Source organism: Glandiceps talaboti, chromosome 8 (assembly GCF_964340395.1).
Source record: "Glandiceps talaboti chromosome 8, keGlaTala1.1, whole genome shotgun sequence".
NCBI classification, from domain to species: domain Eukaryota; kingdom Metazoa; phylum Hemichordata; class Enteropneusta; family Spengelidae; genus Glandiceps; species Glandiceps talaboti.
The window spans coordinates 8,230,877-8,253,211 of record NC_135556.1 but is presented as its reverse complement, the minus strand read 5'-3'; the positions used below and the strand labels follow the sequence as shown (position 1 = coordinate 8,253,211).

Sequence of the window (22,335 nt, the reverse complement as noted above, 5' to 3'; positions counted from 1 at the left end):
TTGTTTGTATCAATGTATCATTTCCTATATCATACACACGGATACGTATGATGTTACTGTATTTTCTCTACATAAAACAGTGATCTGGTTAACATAATTAAAATGCAATGCAAAGATAAATAAATACAGACTGAGGGTACTTAAGCTGTTGACTAGCAAAAAACATTATGTAGAGTACAGGAGACCATGGTCAACACAGGGGCGTGTAATATTGCATAGATTGTTGTTTTCCAGGTCTACAGACTAAATACAACTACCTTTTGAATATATATTCCTACCTGTATAGAGTATATTTATAATATACGTAGTACTATAGATCGATACATTTGTAGCAGCAAGATTCGTATGATATTTTCCTAAGAAAACGGAAATCTAAGCAATAATACACGCCCCTGTGATGGCCAATCGTTATATTGGATCAGGTTACACTATCACATATATATATACTATTGATGGTACTATCCGTAGTTTTTATCTCAAAACATTCACATATCAATTGGAATCAATACAACTATTCTCAAAGTACTCCAAATCAATGCTCGGTTCACCAGTAGATTCTGTCGACCAAAATAACATTTGTTTTAAAATTGCCAATTCGACGTCAGAGCAGAATGAGGCTGCTGACATATATTCGGTGATAGAGGGCGGGCTATTAAAAGTGACTGAGATGTTCAGCGGTTGAGTATTGTAAGTTCAGTATGATCTTACGTGTATATGATGTCATATATCACTACTAGTCCTTCTTACAGACGGAGTAAGTCGGAACTCGACTTTGATAATGTTAAAAGTAGTTATCATACGAGACAGTATCTCACCCTTAAAGATTCCCAATGAAAGTTAAATGTTGTAACATACATTCACTGGTATTGCAATATGAAACTGTTTACCCCGGTCCATAAGGCAATCTCAGTCAAAAAATTGGTTATTGTTTTTATAATTTACTAGTTTTAATAATTAATTAATTTCTATATCATTAGTTGTATCATCAGATTTTAACAACATCACTTTTCATCGTGTATTGCTCCCTAATATTATAATCTAGCCAACTCTTTGTCAAATTAAAAAAATATAATTTTCTAAACTAAATCATTTCCAAATTGTTATTTTCATTATCATTTTATATTTCATTTCTATTCCGTGTTACTTCGATTCAGACAGGAATATCGTTTTTGGTTGTACATGATTTTTATATAGATGTTTTTTGCATGAGGTGTGAATTTCAATATCTAGGTAATCACCCGACGTTACAATTATTCAGTTTTACAACAATGCCTATTGTATTGTGCTTCGTAATTGCTTCGGATGTACTCGCAAATTGCTTCGGGTGTACTCGTAATTGTAATTAATATAGACTATAGAATAGAGAATAGATTTGTAAAATGTGAAGTCCATGAAGTCAGGTTCGTCGCAGGTTCGTCGTTATAGTGAGCCCTCACACGAATCACTTGGGAGAGGGGATACCCAGATAGAACATTGACCTCTGGGTTGACCTCTGTGATAAAAACAAAACTTGCTCAAAATGGCGGCGCCTTTCCTCATGTGGTACTGGTGCGGTAGCACTTTTGGCTTTATTGCTTCGTACTATCTATATTTTTATATTCCAATGCCAAGAAAGATGAAAGATGCTCTTATGTATGGAAAAGCACGCAGCAAAGGCGAACCAAACATACTCGAACGGTTAACAAATGTTCCAAAACAGTAAGTGTGATTTCCGAAGTGGGTTTTGGTGGTGGTGGTGGTGGTGGTGGTGATGGTGGTGGTGGTGGTGGTGGTGGTGATGGGGGTGGGGGTGGTGGGGGTGGGGGTGGAGATGGGGGTGGGGTGTAGTCTAGTGCTATCCGTGGTATCAAATCTCAAGATCTCGTTGATGATTCGATACCACGGGTAGCATCGAGACTGGGGGTGCTCATGAGGGGGCTCCTCGCTATTACATGTAAAATGTGGAGCAGTCATTTCCTAACCACGAAATCATTACGGTTACCGGTCAAAACGGCCCCAATGTCAAAATGGCCCCACCTTTAAAAGGTCAAAACGGCCCCGCCTTTAATGGGGCCGTTTTGACGCGGGACCGTTTTGACTGGTTAAAACGGCCCCGGGTTAAAACGACCCCGGGTCAAAACGGCCCCACTTTCCGCAAGCATGCTTCAGTATGCTTTAAGCTTACAACATGCAACAAGACAGAATACTAGTATCAGATATGTGCAACTGTGAAAACGATACATAGGAATTATAAATAGGGAAATGGGAGATTGACAAGTACCGATTGTTTGGTTCCCGTAACAATCACGAGAAGAACTGTTTGTACAGCTACGCGTAGAACCAGTCGTAGTACTTGTATCCAGGGGGCACTCGACCTGAAGTTGGGTACACATGTACGTACCACGGTCGGTTTGAAACACAGGCACAAACTCTACAACTGTCTCAAAATTAGGGGGTCAAAAGTCTACATTTTACCCAAAATTACAATGTCAAAAGTCTACATTTTAACTGAAATTAGAGATCAAACGTCATATCAATAACGTCGTTGGACACCCAGGCTGAGTGAGTGCTCTGCAGCACATTGAACGTAAAGTCAACGGGGGATCGCCCACGGCCACGGCGGAGATCAAAGTTCACGAAAAAATAAATCGTGTGTACTTCATCAAAATAGTTGTCTTTTCGTTTATTAAAAAAGGGGTGTCAAAACATTCTGCCTAAAAATCAAGGGGTAAAAAGTCTACATGAGTCGGAAATAGGGACTTGTAACAAGTACGTGTACGTTCTAGTACGTATCCGGTTGATTCCAGGGTAAATACTATTGACTTGAAAGCCTCCCTAGGTCGTACAAAAAAATCATAGACCAACGTATCGCTCTAGAGACAATTAACACGATCGGTGTGAAGTTAGTTTATGGCAATATTTACAATGGTATCTCACAAATGCCTACTGTCCATTTCTATGTATATTTCTTGTGTATTTTATGTGTCAATGAACAGGAAAAGTCTTATATTGGCAAATTGCCTGAACTGTCAAACCATAAAAGAAAGTGCACGAAAGCAATATATCTTTTAACATTAAATTGTTTTTAAATAAAAGATTTGAAGAATGGACTTGGTAGCTTTCCTAATGCATGTTAAGCTTACAATTACGGGTAAGTATATTTAAGCCAGGCTGACAATCCCTCTATTCTTTGCCTCTTCTTTGTGCCTGTGTATATGTGTGGTTCACCAAATTGTATCTATGTGTGTTGCTCAATTACGATATGTGTGTTACTCGGTATGTAAATGCTCCGACATTGTTTTTAGCGATATTCTAGGTTATAACTAGTGCGATTTATTTTTGAAAAGTTTGAAAAGACAAAAAAATTATCTTTCAACAGTTCCTTGCCTTCAAACATGCACAATATATTGTTGAAAAGAACTATCATGTTTAATGATGAAATCGTTTTCAACAATTCCTTGTCAAGACACACACACACTTATATATATATAACTCGGTGAGTATCAATCTGCTAAGACAGTGCTCTATACCGCAGTGGCATATATAAGGGGGGAGAGAGGGGGAAAGGGGGGATATACACACACACCTATTCTCAATAATGCATACAAACATAACCAAATAAACACATACATATATACACTCATACACAGACAAAGGCTGCAATTAATTGAAATAAAACTACTAAAAAAAAACCGCTCAAAATATTTACATTCATTAATTCGTTATCTGCTGTTGATATAAGGGTTCATGAATAATAACTTGATGACAATAGTCCAATAAAGTTAATTAGATGTTCAATACTGAGTCTGATAAAGTTAATCTCTGATGTTCGGACAAACAATGTTCGCACACTTCCGTAGTAACTGCTGAGCCGATTTCTCCCCTGCAATGTAGGCATCCCAGATTTTGTTCAGCTGTCCCTGGACTTGTCTGTACTGCCGTCTTTGTCGTCGCCGTAATTTGTTGTCTGAGACCAATCTCACCTGGATATCAACCAAATCCGCCTGTTCTTTCAACAGATTTAGAAGAAGGTAGAAGGTAATATTTCCTCTTCTTGCATGACGATTTAAGGCACCGTGTCACCCCTCGACGTCATTGTTTGTTCTCACCGGTTGTTTGAACACGCTCCATGTTTCAGGATGCCAGAGCATACTCTCTATCCAGTTAACTCGGACATAATCAAACAGATTTGCAAGCATGTCTGTAACAGCTCGTCTTGCCAAATGTTCGAATAATGGTTGAATGTGCTCGTGCGGCAGGAATGGTAATGCTAGTAGCTGGCGAAGAGCTTGTGTGTGTTATCATTATTTCTGTAGGCTGAAGAAAGTCCAATTTCTTGAATTTTGCACCAAATGCATTGAGCCCAATGGAAGGCACATTCTCGAATCATCACTCTTCTAAATACTTGTGGGATAGCTTTCCACATCGCTTGCTCGAAGTCTATGACGAATTTCTTCACTCTTGCTTCGGGTGTCAGGCGTTTTACAGCTTTCAGCACTTTCTTGTAATATTTCTTTCTTTTGCCAGACATGAGAACAAACAAGAGCGGAACTTGTTTCAAATCATCATCTCGTCTGACAAAAGAATGAATGCTTACAAGTTGAGTGAACGGGTCCTTGACGATTTTAAAAGTTCCATCAACAATTCAGGTTTTTGATCTGCTCAAGAGTTGAAGCATTTTCTCTGATGCAAATATTAAGTGTCTCTTTCCATCCACGCGCGCGTCTTTTCAAAAGAAGTCTTCCGGGATATGTTGTTCATCTATTTCAAAGTCGATGTCTTGTGGCTCAGATGGGCGCATCTTCTGTCTGTAGCGGTTGGCGGCACGTGCCAAATATTCAGGCTTCTGTAGAGCTTCGAATGGTTCTACTGCTCTCTGTATACCTTCGTCTAACATGACTTTATTTACGATCTCGGCAGCTGACGTAAAGAAATCGCAGGCTGCTGCCTTTTTTACCTCCTTTCGAACTTTTGATGCCGTAGCCTTGCCGAGTTTTCCCGGATGGATGTGGGCTGATTGAAAAGGGGTCTACTTTTACCAGAAGTTACCACTGTGTCTTCTTTCTTCTTACCTTTTCAATCACGGTAGCTTTACACCGCGATGTCTTGTTTCTGACACTGCAACGCCAGGTTCTGTTCCCATTCTGCCTTCTGCTCTTTATGACATAACTGTAGCCATCGCTGTCTACCAGCTGCGTCTTCCCTTTTTGCAATCCATCGGAAATTACTTGGTAGGTAATTTCTTGAACATCGGAACGGTTGGTGTATGGCACTGGAGTTTCATCTGCAATTGAAGATTCTTGTATGATGGAAGGGACCTCAATCACTGGCTCGGCTTGTTGGGTGCCATCTTTACTGTGTCTTCTTTCTTCGCCATTACCACTGTGTCTTCTTTCTTCGCCATTATCACTCAGACTTCTTTCATCGCCATTACCAATGTGTCTTCTTTCTTCACCATTATCACTCAGTCTTCTTTCTTCGCCAGATGATAAGACAGAACTTTGACCAACAGGATGAAAATCAGATGAAGGAAATGATGTAGAAGAGGAGAGAGATGATGAAGGCATAAAGGGAGGAGATGAGGAGGGGGGATGGAAAAAGCATAAGAGGTGGAGATGAGGAGAGAGGTGGTGAAGGCATGGGAGGTGGAGATGAGGAGGGGGATGGTAAAAGCATAGGAGGTGGAGATGAGGAGAGAGGTGGTGAAGGTAAAAGGGATGGGGCTGAACACTTAGCACACTGCCATGGAAACTCAATATCTCCTCTGACCAGATGCCTGTACTCAGAGTTGGTGATTCCACTTTTACATAATCGGTGTTGCCATCTGAAATAAAAAAAAAAAAAGAGAATGGACTAGGTCATATGTATGGTGTTTACGTAACTTTTAAACAAGTGTTGAATACACTACGCAATTTCAATAGACTGGGAAATTTCCCAGTTTACAATATTTTATTAAAACTACACACTTTGGACCTAGTGAGCATAGTAACAACACAGTTCTTCATTCTTATACCATATCAAACATTCCAGCAGTTTTTGAGTTTAAGCTGTTTACACATAGAACTAGGGAATGAACATATCAGTTCAGTTGTGCTAAAAATTAATAAATACCACATACCTAGAACAGTTATCACAGCACAGAGCATGCTGCCGAACAGTCACCATTCTTTCACACACTACACAGGAACAGGAATGGTTTGGTCTCGATGAAAGGGTAGGATACTTGGAGTTAGGGCGGCGTCTCCTATTGCTGGAACGTTGGGCCATGTTGATCACTTACAGCTGCAACTTGATGGCTTGTGGCTGAAAATAATACTTAACTACCTACAGTGCAATACTAAGGATGCAATTAACTTAATTCTAGGTGCAACTAACTTTACAACTGGAGAAAATTACTGGGAATAGAGAAAAGTAACTAAGTCGCACTTGCATACAGTTTGTCGTCCCTTCGGTGTTGAGGGTACAGTAACGTAGACCCATTCACCGTCGGCAGGACGGGCTACCGGTACCTATCTACATGTATTTCAATATAACAACGTGTCCGTTTGACGCACCGTTCACACCACTGATATTAACGCGATTCGACTCGCCCCTTTTTTTTCAACTCTCCCTAATCATGGATCGCAGCTTGTAGTACTTTCTTGTAGTCCCTTTTTCTTTTACCGGACATCAGTGCGAATAACAGGGGTACTTGTTTAATATTGTCGTCGACTTTCAAAAATGCATGAAGACTAAATAGTTGCGTGAATGGCTTCCTCACGACCTTAAATGTGGCATCAGCGTACCAGCATTTGGCTTTCCCTAGGAGCTTAAGTTGGTGTTCGGTGGCGAAGACCAAGTGACGTCTCTCCCCAACACGCACGTCTCGTTTCAGGAAGTTCTCTGGGACATGTCCTAAGGATATTTCAAAATCAAGATCTGATGGTTCCGCTGGTCTAGATTTCTGTCGCCTCCGATTACCTTGCCGTGCCAGGTTATGTGGTGGCGCCGTTAGTGCAACCGCAGCATTTTCTGTAACGTTTTTCCGGATAGCCTCCTCTACCAATTGTGGAGCTGGTCTGAATACGTTCTCCGTCGCTTTCTTACGTATTTCAGCCGAAACTCTGCTAGCAATAGCGACACCAGCTGTAGGGGGGTGGCAATGCGATGAGTGGCCAGGCGTAAAGATGTTACCAACTTGTTTTACAGTTGCCTTGCAGTTGGATGATTTGTTTCTGACTGTACACCGCCAGTGTGTCGTGTTGGCTGCACATCGTTTAACAGTGTAGGAATACCCATCCGAGTCAGCAAGTTTTGTTTTGCCTCTCTGTGACGACTCAGCTATCAATTCGTAGACTAACTCGTTGTCGAAATTCGGCAGGGCGTGAGGTGTAGGATCGGCCAGTTCTGATTCTTCTAATACTTGTGGTTGTAGAAAGGGAATGTTATTCACTGTGTCATCATTGACTTCCATTTCTTGCGACTCTTCACCAGGAGGCGTGTTGATAACTGAGGCTTGAGTCAAACGACTTGACTTACTCGTAAAGAACTGAAATATTGTCTGAATTCTGGACATTACGATGAGAACGACTGTCACAAATAACATATGCATAAAATATACAAAATTTTCCGTAACCTGAGACACTGTCTGAAGCGTGTGGCCCCGATTGAAAAATATATTTTTATATCTTGATGATAAAGAAACGTGAGAGCGAAACGGCCTGTAATCCTTACATGTATTTCCGAGTATTTTCAGAGCCTCGAAATAACACATTCCGAGAAAATATTATTGAAAGATGACAGAATAACATAAAATATATGACTTACCATTGAATCATTAGTATCCATGGCCGTCTCTCTTGCTGTAGTATTATCTATGCACATGTTACAACGCCAATCAAACCCCTCGTCCTTTTTCACAGCTTCATTGTACATTACTAACGTAAACCCTGTAGGCAGAAATGATAGATTTTTACTGTCATTTCAGAATACGGAATAAGAAAGCGGCCCTTTACCCTAAGTATCACCACGACTATTGCGACCAAATGGCGAATCGGAATAACAGTCAAAAATCTAATCTTGAAAGTACATGGCAACTCGATCCATAAATGTAGATATGACTTTCATAAAAAAAATGATCTTGACAACATTACACGGTCGGGAAAGTGAGAAATGAATGTGAAGCAAAATTTGTACATCAGTTTTCCTGAATGGGACCACTTTCTCCTGATGCCAGAATTTGCGTGCCTTAAAAAATAGTGAGATTAAATTTTAGAATACGGCTTATGTATCTGTGGTTTTTCCTCATCAGATGCAGTCAGAAACAAGTTTGAAAGACGGGATTGGCATTAAATATGTATAATAAAAGACTTTGATGAATTTACCTTTTGTACATCTCCTATGTTGCCATTGCTGACACACATCGCATTCGAAGTCCTGTTGCTGTTGGATGACTTCTTGATAACATTTGATGCAGGGGTACTCCGGAGTGATGACACATCTTTTGCTTCTGTTTCTCGTATTGATGGTTTCTGATCTGGTTGTTCTCTTGTCGAAATATTCGATACAAGTGTATGAAGAGTGTAGTTTGCGGTGATTATTTATATGTTTTCTACTGTCACGTGTCACTTTCGTTTAATTTGATTAGGGAATAAATTATTATTGTTTGCTTACAACAAATTAGATGAACTATAAAGAAGCTTCAAAGTTTTATACGGACACACATTGGTGACAAACTAGTGGCACGTATAATGTATTATCACACCCAAATAGTTTAATTGTTGTGTAAATCACGTCGGTCATATACCATTACCCGACAACTTCACAGACTACAAGACAATGGTATTGTGGTAAACAAAGTAACAAATACTTTGTAAATGAGGTGTCTCTACAAGACACTAGTGATAAGAAATCCGACACTCACCAGTTATGGACAACCGAGGCTGGTTCGATCCAATCATCGTCATTTCATTTTTCCTTTCAAACTCTCATCATAACTTTTATTACATAATTTATTCACAGTGATAGTATTATAGTTCATAGTGTACAATGTGGGGCTACCTGGGATTATGCTTTTTTAATTTTTTTTGAACATCCGTTTCGTATATAGCTGTATGCAGTGAGTTATTCTTCCATGGTCAATGTATCCGAAGATGCGTAACTACTTTTTAATGTGATGATAGTGGAAGCATGGAAAGTATCACAATACAACTGTACATGTAAATATATAATACAATACATGTAAATGAATAATGTAGGTTTCGGCCTTAGAATTGCAGCAATTTTGAATTTGTCTTCAACAATAAAAAGGTAAATAAATTATCGGGATAACTTTACATTCTGACTTATACACCCTATATTCTAGAGCAATGTTATGGCAACAAGTTCGTTTTGCTTCAAGGCTGTTTAGATTATCATTTTTTCAGTCAAAGTAAATTATGTTTACATATGAAACATCGCAAGCAATGTCGGTATCAATGTAACTCTATCAAAGCATACGATAGTGTGCAATAATTACTAGTATACACTGCTTGGTTTGCGTTTAATGGTTTCGTTGATCGCCAGTTATCACAAAGTGGTTGCGGTATATTTGATAGTGATGGTTATATTGTTTCAAAGGACCCCCTTCCGTGTTACACTTTCACACATCGTAGAGAACCTAGCTGTAACAATGTAGTCATTAACGCCCTCGTCGCAAATAATCGCCGATGTGTCTGTCGTATATGCCACACATGGAAGCAAGGTCACTTAACAGTGACCGTGATAGAAGGTTGAAGTTGAAGATTTGCAGTACTAGTGCATTCCTATCTCAGGCTTACCATTCTCCCTCCAGAATAATTGCCTTAGTCTTACAGTTTGTCCTCATGCATACAGATGACTCGACCGAAGCCTGTCAATCATCCATAGATTAGTCGGCACACCGGACAGTTCATTTGCCTTTTGACACCATTTGTAAATGGTCAAAGTTATTCAACAACTTGACACTTTAAAGAAAAAAACAATAAATTAACTTTACCACCAATGTTATATGAACAGTTATAAACTTTTTTTTATTTTCTACGAGATAAAAGCATATTGAAATGTCTCCATCAAACAAACCGAAACAACATAATTCCAAAATAATCTGACACACTACGCTTGATCGTTTCTCATTCAACATGTAGCTACTCGATACGGGGGTCTGCTATAAAAGCCTACGCGTGTCGATCGTTGCTAACTTTTAATAGTTCCAACAAACCATGGAAGTAAAAGCGCCATGTATTTCCATGGACAGGCCAAGTTTCATGAATACTTTAATTTCAACAACGATTAATAAAAAAAGATCAACCCATTTTAGAGTGCATGTCATGTCGAAGTGGGCAATATGTTAGTAATAAACACAATCATTTATTTCAAAGTGTTTCGGTTTTGAAGTTACAATCACGTCGAGTTGTACATCTTGACTATTTACGAATTGACGAATAGCGGACTAAATATCTATAGTCAAGTTGGCAGAGAGTGGGCCGAGTTGGCAGAGAGTGGGCTGAGTTGGTGGGCCGAGTTGACAGAGAGTGGGCCGAGTTGGTGGGCCGAGTTGGCAGATGGTGGGCCGAGTTGGTGGGCCGAGTTGGAAATGGGCCGAGTTGGACGTGCACCCGTGTAACAACCTTACAGTTGGGGTCGTTTAATTGTGTTCTGTGTTCTGTATTGATTTTGGTCATTTGACGTTGAGGTCAAATCCTGTAGGAAAAATAATATAATTAAGGGGTGAGGGAGGACTCATCGTCTTTAATATTGATGATAGTGGTAGTAGTAGTAGTAGTAGTAGTAGTAGTAGTAGTAGTAGTAGTAGTAGTAGTAGTAGTAGTAGATGCCACCAGGCAATGACTGACTTCCCTTGAATATTCGTCAAACTTTGGTCAGCCACCAACCAAATTATAATTATATCTGGACGTTGTCTTCTCCCGTGGTGATATCATTGGTCTTCGTTTGTAGTGTTGTCGAGGATCTTCTTTCGATGTCTCGTTGAGTTCACTGATTCAGAAATTGGGAAGGGGATCTATATTATGTATTTATATGGGGTTGACGACCCCTGATCTCCAGAAAATATGCTTGACAGGAATATTTCAAATGAAACACTTGACATCTTTATTTCGTTCATGAAAATGATAACACTTCAGGGTTGCTGAACTGTTTGCCAAACAGGAGAAGAATTGGAGTAGGAGGGGGAATATATCGTTGTCTACACCATCCGACAAGCAGACCACGCAAAGTCTGTTCCATACTATCTGACCAGTAGACCATGCAAAGTCTACTTTCACTAGTATCTGGCTAAGTTATACCTATTTCCTTGGGCAGACCCCGTAAAGTCCACTTTCACTAGTATCTGACCAGTAGACCATGCAAAGTCTACTTTCACTAGTATCTGGCTAAGTTATACCTATTTCCTTGGGCAGACCCCGTAAAGTCCACTTTCACTAGTATCTGACCAGTAGACCACGTAAAGTCCACTTTCACTAGTATCTGACGAGCTACACCTGGAACAGACTGGCAAAAGCTGTTCATTGAGGCTCTGAACTTTACCACTTACATAGAAAACTGGTAATTTACATATGAATGGCCTTAGACTAAAAATAACTCTCTAACTACTGAAATTGATGACATTTCACTTCGTGGTTAGAATTTGTGGTCGAAATGACCTGTCAATCATAACCAAAGGTCCTCTGATCTGTAAAATATCACGTATGCCTGGCCTGACTTGGACGCTGACCAAGTTCAAGGATAGATATCCAATCAAATTATGTAAAATTTACAGACATTGCCCTAGGGGTCAAGAAACTTTACTACTCTAAATAACTGGAATTTGAAATAGCTATACTAATACATAGAAACGCAAACTGGGTCGCTAAAAGGGGTCAAATCAGAACAGTAAAAATATGTATGTTTGTTTCTCTGCGCTATACTCAACTAAGCAGCTATGTCTAGACTGTAGTCTCTAACAATAACATGGCGTGCTATATGAACTGTACACATGTACGCTATCAACAGCAGTGTAAACAATCGAAAATATCTAGTAAAATACTGGGCGTTTCGTCACAGTCGCATAGGTAACTTTTGTATACTATCTATAGATTTAGCTGTAATAATTTTAGTGTTTGTTTGGATTCTGAGTTTTTCAATTTTTTTTCTTTCTTGTGGTTCCTTCATTTAACGTGAAAAAAAACCAATTCCTGCTAGGCAATTGCAAGTAGAAGGTTGCAAGGCAGATCTGCTTCACAAAATTGGATAAATTATACTGCTATTATTATACCTACCGTTGCTTGCCAGGAAGTCGGACATTTCCTAACTCCTACACTAATTACCGAGCCTTCAAGACTCAAAAAATGTTCAAAAGTCCACCAATCCCATCAAAATCTGCAAAAGTAGCAACACATCACAGCATTTTGAAACGGGTAGTACAGGTATGACGTTTTTTAGCGTAATCTCGCTTTACATACCTGCACTACCCATTTCAACTTTACCTTTGCCGATTTTGACGAGATTGGGATACTTCTGAATATATCTTAGGTGTTGAAGGCTCTGTAATTAATGTCGAAGTTAGGAAATGCCCGATTGTTTGGAAAGTAGGGCGTAATTTAGCAGAAAATATCCAGCAGGGATTGTAGCATTTGTTTTCTGGTTAAATGATGGAATGAAAAAAACCACAAAAACAGGGAAAAAAACAATGCTACGATTATTGCAGTTACTATTGATGCAATATTAAAACATAAATCAGGAAATTATAGGATGAACTCAAAACATGGAATTAGACACATTGACTTAGAAACATATTTCTGAAAAGTGACAAATATGAACTCAACTGAACACCTGTGATTCATGGTTGGTTAAAAAATGTAAGAAACAAAAACTACAATCAGGCCTAGAAGAAAAAAATTGTTTGGTTGCGGTTACCCGACCCCACCTAGATTTTCACTGCTGACCCTAAACTTGGGTTTTTTTTATGTATTTGAGAAAAAAATAATAAAATCACTAAAATTGTGAAGTTTTGCCAGAAATAGTGGATGCGGAATTCGGAAACTGACATCAACGTAGAAAGACAATGTAAAACTGTTCTTCCAATCTTTAATGGCTGTAAATCTGATAGGAAGAAATAAATAACACAGAGACCATTTGGAAAACAATGGAAAACCTGAACTAGACACTCGCACATGAAAAAAAATAAATAAATAAAATAAAAAATCTACCTACCCCACCTATTCTAAAAATTGAGTGTAACCGGAACCACACATTTTTTTTGTTTGGCCTCATGAATATTTTTGTTCTGTTCTGTAGGTGGTTTAAATATTTCTATCTGAATTCCGTTATCTGTAATGGTTTCATCTTGTACACAATAATTGGTGCATATTTTATGAATCAAAGACCTCCTTCATGGTTTGTGGATTTATTAAGTGGTATTAGTTTTCATCCTCTCTACCAGCCTAGAGGTAAGTAGAATTCGGACTTTGTTGTTATTTGGACTGTGAATGCAATTTTTATTTTTTTTTGTAAATAATGAAACTTGATTCTTGAGAAAAAAAAAAAAATTGGTATTTCAGGCCTAACTAGTTGTGGTTTACATGTTTTCCAGTGTGCTGGGATAGCATCAAGAATACCAATCCACAACATATAATGATTTAGGTTACATCCTAAATCCTTAAGGTCGGCTTGATTTTTAAATCTAGAGTCATTCCCAAAAATGTCAGAAATGTCTATGATACCTTTTTTATACAGATAAGCACTAAAAACTGATTTATTGTTGATGAGAATTTTGACATTATTCCAAATTACCTGCTCAGCTGGGGAGGTGGAGGAAAAGGGGTTAATCTCTTGCCAACACATTAAAATACTTTTATAGAGATTTGGGAGCCAAACTGGCAAAAGTTTCACATCGTAATTGCATTTCAAAATTAAATAGTTTCCAGTTTTTTTCATGAAAAAGGAAAAAGAAGAGCTTCCATAGGTGATTTACTGATTCAGATAAAAAACACTTGATCCATGAAATTCTGTGTGCCATGTAGAGTGAAAAGATGTCCAACATACCAATACCGCCTTCCTTTTTATCCCCCAATCAGAATATTCCCGCTAACCTTATCGAGCCCATTCCATAAAAATCTATGAATAACACCATTAATTAACTTTAAGTCATTAGTTCTAACATCAATCAAATTAAAAACATAAAGAAATTTAGGGACTATAAGAGTTTTGATGATTTGGATTTTGTCGATCAATGTAAGGCCACTAGTTATCCATACACTGATCAATGTAAGGCCCCTAGTTATCCATACATTGACCATGAAATTATTGACTTCAGAGGGGCTGTGATATTTTCCCTGTAAGCTTCCATAGCATCATGTAAAAAGTGGATTCCGATAATTTTAATTGGACACTTTGGCCAAGAAACACCGAAAGAATGATCAGACCTATTCCTTGACACTTACCCAACCACATAAATTCAGTTTTACCAAGTTAATTTTATTTAAATTTGTTTGATCATTTTTTTTTTCTGAACAGTTTCACAGATTTCCATTTTGATTGCCATGTGTCTAATGGTTGTACAAGGAATGCGTAGATTTCTGGAATGTCAGTTCGTTTCCAAGTACAGTAATTCCCAAATGAACGTCATCCACTTTTTATTGGGAATGACTTTCTATCCAGCTCTGGGACCAACCATACTTTCTGAGGGACCACATATCTTACAAAAAGGTATGGTACGAGTTGCTCAATCTATTTGTAGAGGTGTAACAAAATACTAAAACAATAGCACACAGTTATGTCCATGTAGTTGCTTTGGTTATCAGTTTCTTAAGACTTCACATATTTCCTATGCCTTCCTTCCCATGTCTTACTCGTAACAGATATTACCCTGGTAGTTGTTAGTTGAGCCTTCATGTTATTACATAATCTGTAACGATTACTTGCATAGGTGTGTGTGCATTACTAGTGCCATGCAAAACCGAAGACATTATTGCAAACCTGTATACAAAATGAGTGCACACTTGTTCCGTGCATATGAAAACATTTGAACACATGCTAAAAAAATTGGATGAACATAAGTAATGATAACAGCACCCCATTTCACGCTAGTGCCATTGTTGGTACTCGGGGTATTGCATTCATGCTTGTGGTGTCTTGTACAGCATTTCTATTTGCTACGCCCATTAGAGTACAAAGGCAGAGAACACTGCAAGCCAAAAGATATCAACAGAAACATGTATCATGTTTACTACAGAATTTCAAAAGAAAACAACAATTCACCATTCCTTGAATTGTAGAATTCTAAGTGGCTGGTATCAGTTTTTATACTAAATCAAGTTGTATTTTCTTGTTTTATATCACAGCTTCCTTTAAGAGTATCCCAGATCTTGGTGATCACATTGAGCCCTATCATGTATTCGGTGTTGTTCTCTTTCTATGGGGGTCTTGGCATCAGAACAGAGCCTGTGTTATCTTTGCCAATCTCAGAAAAACAGATGCAGGTAGGTAGAGATGAATTCATCAATGGTAGGGAAGTCTGGCAAGATGACTGGGGAAGTCAGGTTTACATTTCCTACCTACCACCCTTTATGAAAACATTGGCAAAGAACTATGGGAGAATAACCAAGAAACTCAGGTAGATTTTATCTCCTTGCCACCTTTTCAAATACACTGGTAGGGAACCCAACTAAAATGACTGGGAAACTAAAATGACCGGGAAACTTGGGTAGATTTTACCTAAAGTGACTGGGAAACTTGGGTAGATTTTACCTACCACTCTGAACAAAAAACACTGGTACGGAACAATCTTTAATACATCATATATGACTAGTGGTGTGATTGTGTATTTTGTACAATGAATTTTTGTATGGCAATCGCAGATCAACTATTGATAAGCTAACACAGAGATGAAATACAACTAATATTGTGACATGTTGATCTAAGCTATCAATGAATGTTGACGGTGAGTGAGAGTGCAAAAATGGATTAGTTGAATGTGCAACCACTTGAAGAAAAGATGCATCTTGATTCAAAGGGTATTTATATATACATACATGTACATGTACATGTAACCAAGTCATTGCTATCATCCACTTGTGTAATCTACGTCACCGTAGTCTACCGTGTCTGACATCAATTAGTTTGTATCTATCTTGTTTGCTGATAGCAGAGTTTCTGTTAGTACTGTAAGGTCAACAAGAAAAAAGAATTGTTTCTGGTCAGGACAGTGTGTCTAAAATGGTGTGATGACGTGATATTTTTTTATTTTTTTTTAAATTCTCAACAAACCTGTGGACTTTTTATTTAGTACTTTAGAGCAAGTGTGTATGTGGGGCAGATGTCATTTGCTTGTTATAATTGGTTCTGCAGTTGTCTTCACTGAAGTAGGGAGGGTTATTTTTGTGTTTCCCCACTGATCTGCAGACTGCATGGGCTGGACAAACATGGGGGAAAAAAGACCGACGTGGGGGTATTTATTAAGTCATGTTTGCACTGACCAGAATCAATTTTTTTTTTGCTTAATGTGTGATATATTGTCATTTTTTCTCTGCAGATAAGAATGTCCACAAGATACCATATGGTGATTGGTTTGAATACGTCTCCAATCCTCACTACCTGTCAGAAATTATCATCTACACAGGAGTAGCAGTTGTTTTAGGTTTCAAACACACCCTCTGGTGGTGGGTCATGGCATTTGTTGTTAGCAACCAGGTTGCTATGGGGGAGGTTTTCCATAAATGGTACAAAGAGAAGTTTGATAACTATCCAGTACACAGGAAAGTTATCATACCATGGATTTACTAAAATAAGTTTTTTTTGCCGAATTGTTTGTCTTTAATAAGTCACGTCACAAATGCAATTTGTTGTGATTGAAATATAGCACTCGATCTAAAACAGGTTGAAGTACTCTCATCTATTCTCCAATTTCTCAAGTTCACTTTGTGACTTTGGATGTACATCAATCTCGAGTACTTAGGAGTGGCCAACCAGAAACAATCTTACAATATAACACTCAATTCGAAATTGAAAGAATGAGAATGACCAAACAATAATGATAACATAATTGTCTGTGCTCTGTGTTCATACTCTTTTCTAAGTGATGTGTGTGCTGACCAGAAACAATTCTTCCTTTTTAGCTCCGCTGTCAGCGAAAGCTGAAAGCGTAGCTTTAGGTATAGGTGGGTATTGAGGTATAGAGAGTAGAGTGAATCATAGGTGTCCGTCAAACTTTTATATTTTTACTATCTACTCCATAAGTGACAGTCGGAATTCTTCGATATTTGGTGTGCATGTTCCCTGGGGGGAGGCTATTCAGATTTGTTCATGCCAAGTTGATCTGTGCCATTTTCAATTTTTTATGATTTTTTTTCATAAAATGTCATTTTCATCAACTCCTTGAAAACCTCTTATTAGATTGCTTTGATATCTGGCGTGTTGATGCGCAGGGGGTAGCTTACTCAGATTTGTTAATTTCAAGTCAGCACATCCTCATTTTTATTTTTTATGATTTTTTTTTTGTAATTTGAAAAAAAAATGAATATGTTAATGAGCATAATGACCGACGCCATATTGGAAATCAGTCGACGAGACTTTAAGTAAACTGCCACTTTTCAAAAGACACTATTGACGTCAAACAAGCAATGTAATATGTGCTATAGTCATAATTCTACGCATTGGGCGCCCAAATGACAAGCGTTTGTTCGAAACAGGGTTGTAAACTTCAAATCCAATTCTGCACCCTTCTACATTATCAGCCAATCCGCAACATCCTCATTTGCATACTCTATCCTGATTCGACCAGAAGCTGAAGGTGACCTCATTCGACCGAGCGATTTTCCACAGCAAGTATCTTGAGTATCAACACAGGACGTTCTTAGTACTCACTAAAATCACACTTCAGACCCACTATAAAAGTGTGATGTTTTCAGATAACATGTAACTTGTAGTTAATTCTATATTGTCGTGCAATTTGGAATGACAGTGAACCAGAATTCAGACAACTTGCGTAAGGAAGGGCATGCCAGGCATGCGGTTGAAGTTTAAATATGGCCGACAGTTCACATCACAACGACATGAACGTGTCTTGCCTTTCCAAAATGCAAATATTTGGCAAGTAAAAATAATTAAAATAATTACAACTTTAATTTGGCTTCAGACTTTGCGTTATGTTTTGCGTATCTTTCCCCGTTTTACATGTAAATCCGAAAAGGTTCTCTCTCATCATGTCATCAGTGTCAGTGATCATACCGCGCGGGGTAGTCCTCGGGTGCACGAGTCTGTATTACTGACTTGACTCTAAACACCGGAGGGGGAGGGACAATTGTCAGAATCGAGTCTCGAATTCCTCCGTATGCAAGCAGGACTACGTGCGGGGTGTTATGTATTGCAAGTATGTATTGCTTACATTGATCATGTGATAGTCATGTGACTGAATAAAGTAGTTTTCTGTAATGGCGGATACATGCCTGTGTGTGATTTCATTACGAGCACAAGATAATGATGACTAGTGACCGTCAAGGACATAACATGGTGTCAGAATTCGGCGTAGTCAGAGATCAATGATTGGAGAAGACACTTGATGTCATTACGACGACGATAACTCCGTGCCTTAGGAAGAAACAGCAACGGAACCAGTCGACTCGATCGGCGAAGGTGATGTGTATGTAGTACATGTACGTATGTGTAAGTAAAACGTGTACAGCGTTGTATATCACTACGCCAAGAAACGAACTCACAAGGCCGACAGTTACCGGCCGAATCCTGTTGAACTATTGCAAATCTTGCATATCAGTGTGCTGTTTGGTACTTACGATTATTGAATGAGTGACACTGAACATTCTAGCTCTTCAAACTCCGACAGTGAGACAGAAGAAGAGACAAATTTAGTGGCGACCGCATCACACACCAGCAACATGTCTAATACTGGTACTACGAGCATAATTCAAGGTATCCTTCCACCAAAATTCAATGTCTCAGCAGACAAGGCGCACTTGATTACAGCGTGGAAAGAGTACAAGGCTGACTTTGATATGTACTTCTTGGCCAGTGGTCAACAAGGACTTGATGACAAACAGAAAGTAGCGATGCTCCTTTACCAAATGGGTAAACAATTTATCAGAGTGTATAATACAGACTTTGTATTTGATCCGGTCACTGATAGAGATAAATACAATGAAATCATCAAAAAATTTGATGAGTATTTTGAACCAAAAAAGCTGGTTAAGGGATATATCACGAAATTCCAACAACGGAAACAAGGTCCAACAGAGACAATTGCTGAATATGTCACAGAATTACGAGAATTGGCTAAACTTTGTCAATTTGGTGATAATGAGGAGAACATGATTGCAGTGCAGCTGTCAAATGGTGTTCGAGATGAACAACTAAGAAAGAAACTGTGGGACGAAGATCTCACATTACAAAAGACCATTGAAAAATGCCAGTCCTTCGAACTGAGAAGTGAAAGTTTCAAACTGTACTCCAGTGAACAGGGTGCAGATGTTAACTATTCACACCGTGGATCCAGCAGAGGTCGACATCGTGGCCGTGCCCGTGGCAACTGGAACATCAATCGTGGTAAAATGAGAGGCCGTGGCAGAGGACCCGTAGAGTCAGGCTCTGATTCACATGGAAGAACCCAGCGTAACTCAGCTGCAGACTCTTGTAGCAGATGTGGAACACAACATGAACCGAGATGCTGCCCTGCTTATGGTAAGACTTGTGCAAAGTGTGGAAAGCGAAACCACTTTGCCAGAAGATGCAAAACCAAGAACAATGTAAATGTTGTAGAACATGAAGTTGCGGAATATGAATATCCATATGACACTGAAACAAGCTATGTATGGTCAGCAAATACGCACAATCAAAAAGACATGCATAATTGGACTGTCAATCTGAAATCAGGTAATAAGGTGATCAGTTTTAAGATAGATACTGGGGCAGAGGTTAACATAATTTCTAGAAATACTTATGAAAGCTTGTGGCCCAAGCCACCACTGAAACAAACAAGCACTGGAATCTTTGGTCTAGGGAAGCAAAAGGTTTCTCCACTAGGTGAAACCAATATAGAGGTAGAGTATAAGGGTGTAAAACATGCACTGAGATGCATTGTAATACAGACCACAGCACCAAACTTATTGTCTTTACAAGATAGTGTAAATATGAATCTTGTCACAAGAGTTTATGAGGTGAAACGTAACCCAGTGCTACCAGAATCTGTTACTAAATGCATGCATCAAAGCACTGTAGATATCATTAAAGAATATATTGATGTCTTCACTGGCATTGGTAAGGTGCCAGGTGAGGTGGAGTTGAAGGTAAATCCGGAGGTAGCTCCAGTTGCTCAGCCCCCTCGCCCCATTCCCATTGCTTTACAGGCAGCTGTGAAGACCAAACTGGACCAACTTGTGACAAATGGTATAATAGAGAAAGTACCCATAGGTGAGCCAACACCATGGTGCAGTGCTTTGCACATTGTCCCTAAGAAGGATGGAAGTGTAAGGATAACGATAGACCCCAAGGATCTGAACAAGGCATTACAGAGAGAGTACCACCCCACAAATACAGTAGACGAAGTTGCACAGAGATGTGGGAAGGCAAGATACTTCACTGTACTGGATGCCAATCAAGGTTACTTCCAGCTCCAGCTTGCAGAGTCATCAAGGAACCTCACAGTTTTCAACACTCCCTTTGGCAGGTACCGTTATAAGAGACTACCAATGGGTGTTACGTCTGCTCCAGAATTGTTTGTTCGCATATTTGGAGACATCTTCGCAGGGATTGAAGGTCTTGAAATGATCGTAGACGACTTCCTCATTGAAGGAGACACCATAGAAGAACACAACCGAGCCCTGAAGAAGACATTACTGAGGGCACGTGAAAATCACGTGACTTTTTCCCTCAGGAAACTACAACTCTGCAAGAATGAGGTACGATACAGTGGACACAAGTTTACCGACAATGGAATGAAGATGGATGAAGAGAAGATAAAGGCTGTATTAGAGATGCCAACACCAAAGGGACCAGAAGATGTAGAGAGACTCTTGGGAATGGTAACATATGTGGGAAAGTATTTGAAGAACCTATCAGCAACGACAGAACCACTCCGTGAACTAGTAAAAGACTACAGAAATGGTGAAGAATGGAAGTTCGGGAAAACACATGAAACTGCCTTAGAGAAGATAAAAGAACTGATGACAACTGCCCCTGTGTTGAAATATTACAGCCTGACAGAACCCATTGTCATATCAGGGGATGCAAGCCAAGCCGGACTTGGTTGTGTACTACTGCAAGACAACAGACCAGTGGCATATGGATCAAAAGCCCTCACCACAGCAGAAAAGGCATATGCGCAAATAGAAAAAGAGATGCTGGCAATAGTCTTTGCAGTTAAGAAGTTTCACACCTACATATATGGGAGGAGTGACGTAACAGTCGAGACAGACCACCTACCATTAGTGCGAATCTTCGAGAAACCACTCCACCAAATTCCTCTACGTCTACAAAAGATGAGAATGAGGCTACAAGCATACGACTTTAAACTAGTTGCAAAGAAGGGTACAGAGATTCCTGTGGCAGATGCCCTCAGTCGTGCCTTCGTCAAGGAGACAGGCCCAAGTCTTACAGGAGAAGATTCACACATTTTCACAGTGACCACACAAGAGATTCCAAGCATCCTACAAACCAGTTCCCCTCGACTGAAGAAAATCAGACAGGCTACAGCTGTAGACCTAGAGATGCAAACACTGAAGGACATGATCCACTCACCACATGGGTGGCCCTCAAGAAGGTCCGATGTAGACCCAAAAATAAAGGTGTACTATGACTTCCGTGAAGAATTGAGTGAAATAGAAGGGATTATATTTCGTGGTGGTAGAATCGTTATACCAAAGGAACAACGGAGAGATGCCCTGGATATGCTTCATGCATCACATCAAGGAATGGTGAAAACGAAGCAACTCGGCAGAGACCTAGTCTATTGGCCAGGCATGAATAAACAAGTTGAAGATGTAGTATCAAGATGTGGTGAATGTCAAGAAAACAGAGCAAGGCAACAAAAGGAACCATTACTACCAATGCCTGTGCCAACCCGTCCATGGGAACACCTAGCAACAGACCTGTTTGACTGCTTAGACCGGAAATGGTTAATATGCGTTGACTACTACTCAGAGTACTTTGAGATTGAACAGATGACCACCACAGACTCAACACCAGTCATCAAGCAAACCAAGAAATGGTTTGCCACACATGGAATACCGGATATTGTGACTAGCGACAATGGACCACCATTCTCTAGTGCAGAATATTCACACTTTGCTGACAAGTATGGGTTTAAGCATGATCCGATTTCGCCAAAGCACTCCCAAGCCAATGGATTGGTAGAAA

At 39.3% G+C, this 22,335-nt stretch overlaps 2 protein-coding genes across 2 annotated transcripts in view; one reads left to right on the top strand and one right to left on the bottom strand.

Moving 5' to 3' along the window:
• LOC144438423 (uncharacterized) overlaps positions 1 to 22,335 on the bottom strand; it is a 349,033-nt gene that overhangs the window by 218,781 nt on the left and 107,917 nt on the right. The gene's annotated exons all lie outside the window — the stretch shown is intronic.
• Positions 1,520 to 17,253, top strand: LOC144439466 (polyprenal reductase-like). Its single transcript, XM_078128753.1, has 5 exons — positions 1,520 to 1,698; positions 13,270 to 13,421; positions 14,488 to 14,679; positions 15,315 to 15,452; positions 16,505 to 17,253. Exons 1-5 carry the CDS (start codon positions 1,520 to 1,522, stop codon positions 16,753 to 16,755), a joined length of 912 nt encoding a protein of 303 aa, XP_077984879.1. The 3' UTR covers positions 16,756 to 17,253.

Bases quoted from the DNA above. Each gene is read 5' to 3' on its own strand.
- LOC144439466 (XM_078128753.1), top strand. From the start codon at position 1,520: ATGGCGGCGCCTTTCCTCATGTGGTACTGGTGCGGTAGCACTTTTGGC. The intron at 1,699-13,269 runs GTAAGTGTGATT...TCTGTTCTGTAG, and splicing joins TTAACAAATGTTCCAAAACA to GTGGTTTAAATATTTCTATC. The intron at 15,453-16,504 runs GTAGGTAGAGAT...TTTTCTCTGCAG, and splicing joins TCTCAGAAAAACAGATGCAG to ATAAGAATGTCCACAAGATA.